Source organism: Metopolophium dirhodum, chromosome 2, assembly GCF_019925205.1.
Source record: "Metopolophium dirhodum isolate CAU chromosome 2, ASM1992520v1, whole genome shotgun sequence".
Taxonomy (NCBI): Eukaryota; Metazoa; Arthropoda; class Insecta; order Hemiptera; family Aphididae; genus Metopolophium; species Metopolophium dirhodum.
The window spans coordinates 13,445,698-13,460,097 of NC_083561.1; the positions used below are offsets into that span (position 1 = coordinate 13,445,698).

Below are 14,400 nucleotides of genomic sequence, written 5' to 3' on the forward strand. Positions count from 1 at the left end.
TTTTTTGTTTTTTTTTTGAGAATAAAAATAATATAACATAAAACATTTGCCGCCCTAGGCTCGAGCCTCACGAGCCTAGTGGTTAATTCGCCACTGGTTGAAACCTTAACCCTAAAAAAAAAAAAAATTAAAAGACATTAAATTATTATTTATACTTTTAATATTTCCATATAGGTTAACTATAAATTATAATATTATGTAATAGGTATATATAGTGTAGGACGTGGGTACTAAATGATAGTTTAAACTTTGAATCGTCGTCATTATAGTAAACGACGACTGTCGTTCATGGTCTTGACTTTATGGTTTTTGTTGTAACCTACAGATGTCGTTGTACGATTGTAGGTACCAGCACAGTACCGGTAGGCCCAGCAGCAGGCTAGTATGACATAACGCTGTATCATACGCTGTATGACGTAACGCTGTATGCGGGCGACAATTGATTATATATAGTGGATTATACTCAACTGTTCCGTGTGAAAAATAAAAAAGCTTTTCTTCTCAACCCTTGACTAGGGGCAATAGTGCTTTTATAGTCATTTTTAAGCTCAGAATTTAGTGCCTTTGTTCTGTTCATTAAACCTGTATAAAATTCCATTAAACCTCATGCATTTTGCACCTATTAACGAATAGCGATACACAATCCATTATCCAATATATTTACAATTTACTGGTAAAGCTAAAGTATACAAAATCTATAGGATAGGTATAATCCATAATGCTTATATTACATTTTTGTAATACGTTTATTATTATTTATAATAAAACGTAGATATTCTGAAAAATTCAATGGTGGAATATATATTCAAAATTTCAAAGTTAGGAATACAGACACGGGTATCCGGACATTTCCCCCTGGCTATTTTCAGCGTAGTAGGACATTCCCCCCCCCGATAAATTTTAGGATGCCAGTTTTTTTTTTGTTTTTTTATTTTTAATTATTTACCTTCGAATATAAAATTATTATTTTTAACACATATTTTTTAGCTTTTGTTCATATTTATGTATAAAGGTTATTTTCATGAGTTACAGACAGAAGAATTTGATTTGTCGATTCTCTACTATTAATAGCTCGGCTTTTTAGATGAGTTAGTGCAAGGTTTTTCAGCTTCAATATTGTATCACTCTGATCGTGGTTATGATCAGTACATTTTGTAAATAATATATACTATGACATAAACATATAAAAGTATATAAAAAATATTCTGATATTATTATATTATGAAAATAATATGATTTATAACTTATAGCTCACCGGTTCATGACGGTTTGTAGTAACTTTACACGTACAAGTCATTTTTGAACACTTCCAACGAATATTTGATATATTTATTCTTAAAATGGTATACTCATATCCATATTTAAAAATGTTTGGATTAAGTTTAGTAGTTTGGTTCATACTGTTTATTGTATGGGTTGCGTATGAAGTGTACTATGTCACCAAACTCATGTATCATACTCGTGGATACGCTATCTAAAAGTTTTGAGCAATTAAATATCTTATTTTATCTTATAAAATATATTTTTCGGTTTATTTATATCGTAAAAAGTGTCCGCCATCAATTTTCATCAATTTATTTTCACCGTACAAAATGTCCGCGGTATGCAACTCAAACAATAGATAGTAAAAAACTACAAAGTGTCCGTTTACCTATCCAAAATTGTGTCCAAAACCCTGCAGTCAATTACTAAGACTATTAAGATAACATTATTATACAATCTTACATCGTCATCTGTACTGGAGTCAATATTTTATACCAAAACTGTTCAAAGCAGTTTAGTAGTGGTTTAGTGGTTATAGTGGTTTTACGTTTTAAAACAAAAATGCTTGTCTTAAATTTTTTTTTGTGGTCATGGATAAAATACAAATTCTTAAAACAGACAAAGGAGGTTTAAAAATTATTTTTAAATACTATATGTATTATATTTTGTTCATACAATCTTTTTTATTTTTATGCCGGAATTTTCGGACAGCTGTATTGTATTATATTATATTATTTATTTAAAATTATATTTTTACTTAACTTGTTTTAAATATTATTTATTATTTATTTATTGAAATTAAGATTAAAGATTTTTTAGTTAACGTACAGTTTTAACAAAAGCTAAAAAATATGTGTTAAAAATAATAATTTTATATTCGAAAGTAAATAATTAAAAATAAAAAAACAAAAAAACGGGGGGGAAATGTCCGCATCAAAAATGTCCGGGGAGAAATGTCCGCAATTCATAGACACGATTACACAAATATACGATACTTACGGGTATCGAATATGAATATAAAAAACCAAATAGGCTTTTATGGTACAGTATTGTCGATATTATTTTTGTTCTCACGGATGCATGAAACAATTGGTCCACCATTTAAAAACATGGTAACTGGACTGACGCTGAATTAAAGTAAAATGTCCTTTTATGAAAATTATGAATATCAAACTTTATACGCGATGACCCGCAATAATAGGCTCAAGACTATCTGCAAATATGTACAGTTTAATTTAAAAAATAATAAATATAATTCAGTAATTGTAGTAACAAATAAATAAATACCAACTGGTGTATCTAGTACTAGTACAATAACAATGTAGGTATTATTTGAATGTATGAAAGTCGAGAATGCAAATAACGTTAATAAATTTTCCTGAAATTGTCATTATAAATGACTGAACCTGCATACCTACTATTTTATGCATAATTATTAATAATGTCTTCAGAAAACGACGATTATTTTATAAACGCAAAGAATTTTTCGACCAAATGGTAAATTTCAACCACTCGAAATCCAATATCTCTACTCTCATAGTAAACACTATACAGAATGATTCACCAAGCATACTCACCCCCTTTTTTCTTCAATAATACAGTTATTCAAAATCTGAATTTTTAAATATTATATGTATATATAATGACCATATTTTCAAATTATTGAGATTTGTTTGTAATATATTACTTAAGGAGTGTCCTGTACTCCCGTAGATGTATAGGTAAACTTTTATTTTTAATATGAGAATACCCCTTTTTTACTGTTAATTATTTAGAGGATAATTTTACTATAAATAATGACGTATCAACATCAAAATTCGAAAGAGTAGTTTTTGAGTTATTTAACTTTGAGTACTGTGGATTATAGTGATGATGGGTTTGAAAGATATAGAGGCTATGGTGATTTTAAAATGTTGGTGATTAACATTAATTTATCAAAATTAATAATTTATAAAAATGGTCGAAGTATGATGCATACTAGATCCAATATTACATCTACTTGATATTTTTATAAAACCATTTTTAAGGATAATAGTCCTTAGTATAAATATTTAGAACACTTAGGAATTACTTGTTAAAATTTTGAATTAGATACCTACATCAACATTTTCATAAAAATATATACTAAATAAATTTTATTAAAAAAGGGGACGGGGGTTCTCGTTTGAAACACTGAAGTTCGTTTCGCTACAAGATAACCTAACCTCCTTAAGTTGTACAGAAAAATCTCAATAATTAGAAAATGTGATTTTTGAAATACCTATATTTAGAAATTTCAAAAATCAAAATTTGAATAAATTCATTAAAGGAATAAATGAAAGTGAGCATGCTTGATGAATCACTTTGTATATGTTTACTATATACATTAATACATTATTTACACTGCGTGAATGGGTCTCACATCCGGGCCTTTAGTGATGAAGGCTGTTCGGAGAAGGGCTAGAACCTTTGGTTGGCCAATAAAATATAATACATATATTACCTATTATCTCTTATTTTCAAAAACTTAATTTTAAATTTTTATGTATCTTACAAATTCAATTTTTATTAATTATGTGAAGGGCGGTGTTGCATTTTCAGGCATCAATTTTTGAAAATATTCGCAAGCTTTAATCGTAGTTGGTAGTTCGTATGTGGATTCGAAACTTGTTTTTAGTATAAGCAACAGCGGATAAAGATTTTTCTCATAAATGTTGTGGGGAACAAAGTATTAAAACTTTTAAAAATTTAGCCGATAGCGCCACGAACACCCGACAAGAGTGTCATTGACCATAGTTTAAGAACCGCTGGTATAAGGCACTATACAGCGTGCAACCTTAAATAAAAACATACACTACTGTAATATACGAAATGGAGGTCACGGAAATCAGAATTTTTCCGTCATTTTTAAAATAATATTTTGAATCCTAATTCTTAATAATTTCATGTGAGATCAGGTTATAATTATATACATTATTATACATTATAAAACACATAATCTTAGAGCGACCAGTTGCACCGTAAATACATGAAATTATTAATACAATGCAGTAGAGTCGAGGCGCACGTCAACCTCACACACAAACAGACACATAGACACACGCTCGCACAGTGTTATCGATCGGGGGCGCGCGCGTGCTACCGAGACGACGGATACTAGTACCTAGGTACTACACAACCCGCGACGGCGTGTTCGGGCGTGTTTGTGCGTATTTTTTTTTCTCTAGAAAACCAAACTCGAGGGAGAGACTATGGCAATATGAAACAACAGTCGTAACTATACAACTACGACGGCGACAACAGTACCTATATATTATTATATATTAGGTGCGTCCCTGCGATATATCGTGTTTGTAATAAGACAATTAGGTATATTATTATAAATTATCACAGTCGTGTCGTAATAATAATACATTATAGATATTAAAATCTGCAAATAACGTGATAATAACACCACCCACTTCTCCCCATCATCTGTCGTGCTACTATTCACGGATACTCGTGTATAATACGCTCATAGATCGGTGTAATCGAGAGAACATCGCACGTAAGACGACCGCGGAAAACCTATCGACCATGAATCGGGTACGATTGTTTACCCGCCCGATCGCAACGACGACGAGGGTGACGGATATCGTGTTGGCGGTTGTGGCGGCCGGTCGAACGCGATGAGTCACCATCGCACCGGAAGCGGCCGCGGACCCGCGAATACGGACGCGGCGGACACGGCTGAATAACCGATGGACGAGGAAATGGAGAAGCCAAGTGAGTTAAATGACATTAAATTCGGTGGGGTGATCAGATCTGTATACCTATATGTACTATATTATGTGTACTCGTGCAGAAATAAGGATAAATTACGAGTGTTGATAGCGAACGCAGCGATGCAATTCATATATATATTATAATATAGGTATTGCTCATAATATGGAATATAGGGGTGGGAAAATTTTTTAAATTAATATGTACCTATGTGTATTATATTAGTAGTCTGAAGTGCAAGTTGATGGACGTGTACGGTATACGTACGTGTTAAATCGTTGACAACCGATCGAAAATTGACCTTATAACCGAGTTTTTACGCGTATACCTACTAGAAAGTCATACCTAAATTGGTATATTATAAATTATTATGTACAATATTACCTATATACATTGTATATACTGCACTGCAGTATAATTATCGTATAAGCACTGTAAACGTTAAACACGTTGCACACGCCTTATCGCAGTGATATCTGCAATGGTAGGCAGCAGTATGTATATCGTATATGTGTAGAACCACACAGGTTGTATTTTATATTTTTTATTATATACGTATATACGTAACACGTGATGCCAACGTCACAACCAGTTTTTCATCAAAAACACTTATGGCCTTTTTTGCTACATCGAAGTGCGAATAACGTAGGTACATTAATACAATATGACAAAATGACGCATCTGATCATTCTAGTTTTTTCGATTTTGTAATTACGAAATGTTGTCCAGTGCCATAATTTGAACACTGTATGTAAACATATATATTTTTTACTTCATAGACCTCTATAAATTTTATAGATGTAAGTTGTGACATTTTCATCACTGCATAGCGACCAATAAAAACAATCAGTCATTAGGCATCTTGCTGGTCTATTACTCTATTCACCCCTCAAAAGAGAATGTGTGAAATGCAAAATCAATAAAAACGTAACAATTTTATACTATGGCGCATGGACCACGAATACTTTCAAGTTTGGCTTGACACTGTCGAATGTTTACATTTTTAAAATGTGATTAAGTATTCCTTCATATTATATAACGCTTAAACAGATTAAAGTTATAGTGTAGTAATTTATATTTAAATAATTAAATGACACCCTAATATCACGATAATATACAGTGTGATTCACATTCTTCATTATCACTCCCATTTTTATTAAATAATGCTACAAATTTTCAAAATCTGGTATTTTTAAATATACCTACTTAAAGACCAAATTTTTAAATTCTTGAGATTTTTTGTTTTAAATGAGTGAAACTTCTGTTTTTAATATGGGAATCTCCTCCCTCCTTTTTTCTACTGCAAATTATTTAGCTGATAGTTTTTAGAAAAATGTTGATCAAAATCAAAATTTGAACGCGTAGGTAGTCTTTTATCGTTGAGTAGGTACTAAGGAATAAGGATACTACTTATACATTCATGATAATGGGTTTGGATAATATAGGGGTTATACGGCATACAGATTTTTAAAAAAAAATGCGGGCAAGTGGGTGTCACTCTGCTGTACAGTAGGTTACAAGTTACAAGTGGGTCACAGTAATGGATGGTGTTAAATTTGAATTCAATGATATAATATAATTGCATAAGAAAAAAGATTCTAAGCGAAGACGGTCAGTCAGCCTATGATGTTATACTAAATATATTTTGATGGTATTATTGTGAATAAAGTAAATTATATATTAAGTTTTACTTATACTAATAGTTAATACCCACATGAGCTGTCTCTATCTACCAAATGTACATCATGGCAAATTTTTCGTTCACAATAATGTAATTTACTCTTTAAGTTCTAAAATTAGAGTGAATTGACCTGTTATAAAATTTAAATGTAAGATTACTATCGAGATTATTATTTAAGGTATCGGGAGGCTTTTATTGATATTTTTATTAAGAAGCAAGTTATGACCTTTTTGAAACTGTACAATTTTTGTACATTCTAAAATTATTATAATTTATAACTTACTTAAAAATAATAATATTAATAAAATCCTCCAAGATCCCCTAGAAACTAAATAATAATATTAGACTTAAATTTTTTTTCGAAAATCCACCTTTACTTAGTAGTTTAGTTTTACGAAAAAATCGATTTTAAACTTCAGATTATAGAGAGAGTATCAATTTTATATTTTATTATTATTTGATCTTGTATTCGACTTTCAAAATAAACAAAGAATTTTGTACATTTAAATGAGGTTTAAATTGTTTTTAGACAATATTTAGACAAATCGATATGATATTTCTCAAAAACATTATTCTATACTTTTTTGTAATGGGTGGCTTTACTCTAAGATTACTTTAAAACATAAAAATGTATTCTGGTTATAAAATTATAAGGTTTTAGCACTACCATAAATTTTACTCTAGTTGCGCCCACGCCACGGAGGTATATATCCCCTCGCCCAAAAAATGTTAGTTTTATCATAAGCATTACTCAGTATATAACCACTGTGATCTGTATAATTTAAGTATATTATGTATAAATTCATACACACATTAAAATAAATAATTACATACTATTTAATAAAGTTTTAACATTTTTTTTTATGAAGATTTGTGAAATATTTTGTTTATGTGTAAATTAATTAAAATTGCAATCTTCAAAAAGTTATAACTTTAAAACTTTGTCTGATTGACAAATTCTGATTGCATCATTGTTCTAAACTTGATGAACTACATAAGTTTCCAAAAAGGTTTTATACAGACATCAGTTATGATGTAGGACGTATAGACACGTAGACACGTATTCATATGTAGGTTGAAGTAATTTTTGACAAAAACAAACCACATGTAATATTATAAGTATAGGTTATCATTTTTATCATACATGAATCAAGAAAAAGGTCAACAATATCAAGGTATAAACAGCACAAAAAGAGCAAATATATTTTTAAAATATCATATCTAGAAAAATCTAATATATATATTTGGTTAAAAGTTCAAATTTCTCAGCTATTCATTTTTAACTACAGCAAAAACAACAAAATCTAGTTTTGTGTAAAAATTCTAGTTTTTGCTGTTATTTTATAAATTGCGCCTAGAGGCGCAGGCCGCAGAGTACCGAAAGATACCACCCTATAAAAGGCTAAAAATTGAAGGAAGATTGAAGAATTTTTACTGTTCCATAAGATGATGACTCACTAATCAGACACACACACCATTGTAAGCAAATACATTCATCACACCACTCAGAATCTAAAAAAAAAACTAAAAAAAGCACATTGTTAAACCAATACGTCATTTATTGCTCTGACCAGAATTTAAAATATACCTAGTTAACGAATTATTTCTCGTTTAGCAGGTTGAATTTGCTTAGTCTAATAAACATAACTATACAGATTTATTTTGAAATGCTAGTGAAATGTTTTCGTTACATTTTGTATACATATTTAATAAGCTTTCGAAATCTTTTTAGTGTTTGATATATTTCACATTTTTTCCGATAATTGGCAATATGTGCGAGTTTAAAGTAGTTATTTTAACGTACGATAATAATTATTGATTTGAATATTTTGTTGATTTAAATGGTTTAATATATATTGGTACTATTATAGGTACGAAATCTAAATTGAACATAATACAATTATCCTGCAAATGTATTGAATTGATGGAAGAGATAAGCATGTATCAATGTAACATAAGCAGTAGTATATTTTTATATGTTCACAGTTTATTTATTTTTTTTTCACCGTAGAATTACACCAAGTTCAAATGGGAATGTTCATCTTAAGAGGACGTTATACCCGAATGTGTTGTCTCCGTCTTACAAGTGCGTAACATAGCAAATTTTACGCTCAGCAAAACACGTGTAGCTCTGTTAATTTAAAAATTAGAGTGAATTGACCTCTTATAAAATCTTAAGGTAAGATTATTATCTGGGTGACCTTGTAGGCTTTTAAGTATATTTTAATTTTAAAGCGAGTTATGAGTATTTTAAGATGTATAGAAAATTTACAATTTTAAAATACTCATAACTCACGTTAAAATTAAAATATAATAAAAAGCCAATGAGGTTGCCTAGATAATAATCTTACCTTTAGATTTTATAAGAGGTCAATTTGCTCTAATTTTTATACTAACGGAGTTACACGTGTTCTGTTGAGCGTAAAATTTGCTATGTTACGCACTTATAAGACGGAGACAACATATGCGGGCATAACGTCCTCTTAAAAGACATCGATTATACTCGAGTATTACATATTATCAAAGGGAGTCGTTATCCACCAATTTATAGCTCACACTAAAATATTTACCTTATTGCATTTTACATGGATATTTCACAATTTGTTCACCAATTTGCGACATACACAAAATATTGTTTTATTATTATTTTTTTTTTGGGGGGGGAAGGTATAAGCGGCCTCTAGAAACATCCCGACTATATAATATAGTTTAGACATATAATTTAAAATACAATATTCTATGAAGTCTAACAGTTCTTTCTTATAAATTATAAAGCTAAAAACTAAATTAAACAATTGTCAATTAATATTTGATGTGAAACGTATTATGAACATTGAATATTACAGGAATTTAACTTATTAATTTATTATTTATTAATGCTTCCTGAAAGTAGATAATATAATAGTACTTATACGGTGTTAATGATTAAAACGACTTTCTCGAAACATGAATTGGGATTATAGCATTAACACTATTTACCTATATACCTACTAAAGTCTAAAACTATATATAGGTAGACAAGTAGTTGAATAAAAAAAATTGATACTTAACCAATTTTGAAAGTAATAAACTATTAGTCTCTTATTTATATTATAACATCAATAATTTTTGACTCGACGTATCCGTTTCTATCTGTGTTTTCATGGTTTGCTAGCAAATTTAAAAACGGATTAAGTTTTCATGGTAATTTGCCAAGATTACACTTTTTTTTTAAGGGACAAGAAACTAAGAGACGCCACATTTAAAACCAGTGCCAACAATTTTCGTTACTAAAAAAATACAATGCCAAGGGTTAACTACGTACTATACATCCATGGTCCATGTATACTTCTCATAACAAAATCTAAACACAAGTAGAAGAGTTAGGTATTCAAGGGCGTAGGTACCTATGATTTGTTTTTTTTTTGGGGGGGGGGATTCTATGAAATTTTCAATCAGATACTAACCATCATTGTTTATTATCTATAATGACTATATAGTATATATACCACTATATAGTATATACCTAACTAAAATTTAAAAAAAAATAATAGGTTTATATTAAATAATAATTAACAATAAAATAATGTAATTAATAATAATATTTTTAATTTATTAAATGATTAGGTTAAGTCGACTTGATTTAATGTTGATTTACTATTGCGCAAGAGTTCTTATACCTATACTTAATATTAGGTAACATTTCAATACGCAGCATATTATAGTTGTGAGTTATCTTATGACTAGTTATAGTGAATACCTAGAATTGGGATTCCTGGATAATATTCCTATTTCCTATGTACAAATAAGAAGTTCATCGTAAAAAAAACTAAAAAAATTGAAAACTGAATATGTCCGTAAACAGTGAGTTTAAATGTTTTAGTTTTTACCTAGTATACATGTGAGTTTAAATATTTTCAAAATGTTATGGTATATAGAACATAAAAATATAAAGATTCAGTCAAATTTCTATGCATCTATAGTGGTTTGTTTTTGATATACAACAAAATAAGAAAATCGCTACATGAGAAATCGGGTAAATATCCGATGTTGTAAAAATACGAACTTCAAACGCTCATAAAAATTTAATTTGACTTTCTTGTAGACATTTTTTTTTTTTGTACATAATACTATTTAAATATACCATTTATGGTACTAACATCCCCGAACCACAAAAAAGTAAAATAATGAAACACCTCTACATTACTACATAAGCTTAACTAGATAGAATTATCTACACAAAAATGTCTTGGATTATAAAAAAATATAATTAAAGAGAAGAAACTCTTTGAATGGAAATATTCAGTAGACCTAGTCATATAAAGGGTGCATGTAAAAAATCATACTTGATTAGTGAGTACTATATGTAGCCAGTACTATGTATAGCCGTATATGCGTATAGGTGCCTATACTCTAGTCTCTGATCGTAAATCGACAATAGTAAATAAATATAGTTCATCAAAATAGCATTACAAACTTTAAGTTCTGTCTAAATTATCCAAAGATTAACTATTTACAATTGGTTACTACAAAATATGATAAATCCCATTACCTACATCGATATTAGAACTGTTGGTTATACTTACACTTAAATTTTATAATTCATAGAAAAAATATTTTAGAAGATTTAAGAAGGCCATGAAAAAATAATTTTAGTTATGCCCAATATAAATAAAAAAATATTCCACTGACCACTAATCATTATAATCATTAGATTAATTAATAGGTGTATCCAAAACCCAAACTAATTTATACTAGTATAATATGGCAAAACCTAATATTGTTAAGAATAACTCTTTGGTCATCACTCATCAATATAGTTAGGCAATATACAATATATTAGATTACCAAAATATAGGTACCTACTTAAATGCTATAAGTATTAAGTTGTAACATTATACCAATAAGCAATTACCAATGAAGAGCACAATAGTACATTAGTACTTACTGCCTACGATCATAAATATAAATCATAATAAAATATTTTGTTGTATTCCTATATTTTCCCGCTCTTATTTCGCGCCAAATGAAAAATAATATGGATAAAAATAATCCAACATTTGGCACAGTACCATAATATTATTTTTATATTTTGTATTATGTTAACATATGGTACACATTTAAGCTTCATATTTTTATTATACATAATTTTTATAATATACTAGAAAAAAATATTCGAATTTTATTTATTTATTAAAACATTTTTTACCAAATATTGGTTAAAGTAAACTTATTAATTATTAATTATCATTATTATTTAATAAAATATACGATTTATCAAGTTATTATTTTGTGTAGGTATATTTTTTGAGTTATCATAATTTATCTGTCCTATAATTATTTTCATGCACTTGATCATTTACACAATCAATTTATATTAATTAATAATAATAAAAAAGCGATAAGTTTAAGCCTCTATTATTGTAACATTATTTATTACCTATAATATGCAATTCATTATAGTATATGTATATTAATAAAAGTACATTAAATATATTATATTATTATTATAAAAATGGTTCAAAAATGTTCCTTTGAAAGTATGAAGACTATAATTGTCTATTAAGTAAAGAATATTCTTATAATATTATAAATAAAATTATATCATTTCCATTGTGACCATACTAACTGTAAATGTTGGCAGTTTTAACATTTAACGGTTTTATTTAAAAATATTTAAGCATTAAATGTTTTTAATACTCTGAGTGGAGTTCTTTTTAGAATTTTAAAATATGGAATCACATTAAAACTGCCAACATTAAATGTTGAAAGCGCCTGTAAAATAATAAATTGTACAGAGTTTCAGGCTTCAGCAAAAATATTTTAACAAATCATTGATATTCTAATATTCCATATACATTTTTCAATTTTTCTTGTGTTTAAAATTTAAAAATATTACGAAATAACAATTTTTAAAACATATCGTTATAAAACTACTATAGGAACTACCTAGATTTTCTCGAAGTCAAAAATAGTATTATATATTCATGTATTATCGTGTTGATAGTTGACACAAAAAAATTAATTATATCGTTATGTCTGTATAATTATATTCTGAATTCTGATAAGTTATTATGATTATGAAAAATATTCATTAGGTACCTAGTTAAATTATGTATGTTCTTGTACGTTTTATGGTACCTAAATATCTTTACATATTATGTTATATAATAAATATATAAATATATAAATATAAATGTAGATGAAGATAATATTATATTGTATAGGTTGATACAATGTATAAATAATAATATAATATACTATTGTATATATTTTGTTCTGAAAAATACAAGAAGATTAAATTCATGTAAAAGTTTTTTTCTTTGTAACTGAGATTACTTGTATAATGCATTTCTATTTAGATATAAAATAATAGCATGCATGCCGTTCTTATAAAAAACAATCAGCAGTAACAAAAAACGACAATATTGAGTATTGTTTTCATTTTCAATTTAATTTATACTATTTTCGACCCACCCTGCGTAGTCAATAGACAGTAGACACTAGACACCTATGTCAAATAATAAATTTCTACTTTTAAATTACTTCCGTCAGTTCAATCAATTTTCCTTCCATAGCCTATGATGAAACAAAAAAATTAAATTAAAAATGTGAACTCGTTTATTAGATTATTATCTTCATACACAAATACACAATAAACATTTTTGAGATCCTTCATTCATAATTTATCAATTTCGTTATGTTTATTTGTATAAATAAATAAATTTAGTTAAACATTTATTGGAACATGTTTTTGTTTACAGAAGTGTTTTAAAATACCTATAGCTAAGTCGGTATAATCTAAAACGACAAATTAAAACATGGATTTTATTTGAAATTTGAATTAATGGGTCAAATACGTAATCTGAAATATATGTGTGATATTTATTTTTGAACAAACTATGAATTAGTCATAATAAGTGATTGACACGGAATTTCAAACGGTATAACCCTCCGAACCCAATTTCCCAACAGTAGATATGTACTACCTATTCGTAATATTATAATAATAATTACACGATTACGTACGATTATTATTCATATTTTAAATAAAAATTGTCTATGTTTAGTTTGCACAATGCAATCTTAAAAGTATTAAGACTTCTGACATTATTATTTTAATGTTTGATGTTTGAACAATAGAATAAAACGTAACCAACCCACACGTTTATTTTAAGCTCCCATTCGACTTGCCCTACTGCTACCTACCATACCTGGGATATATTTTGTCATTTTGAGATAGGTGTAGTCGCGTAGGTGCCTTATATACTCGGTAAGTACGTCAGTGCACAAAATACGTTATAACTTATAATATACTTTATAGTCTGCATCGGCTGTTTCGATTAGGGGAGACATGAGACTACGAGAGTGGAGAGTATCTATAATCTTCTTTAGTTTTTCTTACAATAGTTATTCAATACCCGTCTATAATACTCTAGTTATATAGTCAGGGGCGTATTAGAAATGTATTATGGGGGAAGGAGGCACAAAGTAAAAATTGAAAATAACCAAAATAGGTAGGTAAATGTGTTTGATAGAAACATAACATTTAATTAGTAAGAGAGTTTAATACTTTAATACTCTCAATAATAAAAAATACAAAATACAGTGAATGGGGAGGGGGCATGGGCCTAATGTACCCCCTTAAATACGCCCCGGAATATAGTAGTTATTTTTAATTTATGTGTACATGAAAAAATTCAAGAAACGAAAGATCTCTTTTCACAACCCCACCC

At 28.4% G+C, this 14,400-nt stretch overlaps 1 protein-coding gene across 1 annotated transcript in view; it reads left to right on the top strand.

Moving 5' to 3' along the window:
- Positions 1-4,424: 4,424 nt before the first annotated feature.
- Positions 4,425-14,400, top strand: part of LOC132939669 (uncharacterized) — a 45,543-nt gene continuing 35,567 nt past the window's right edge. Inside the window, exon 1 of the mRNA XM_061006966.1 lies at positions 4,425-5,007. Coding sequence (XP_060862949.1) covers positions 4,983-5,007 — 25 coding nt within the window. The 5' untranslated portion in view covers positions 4,425-4,982. The remainder of the gene's footprint in view (positions 5,008-14,400) is intronic.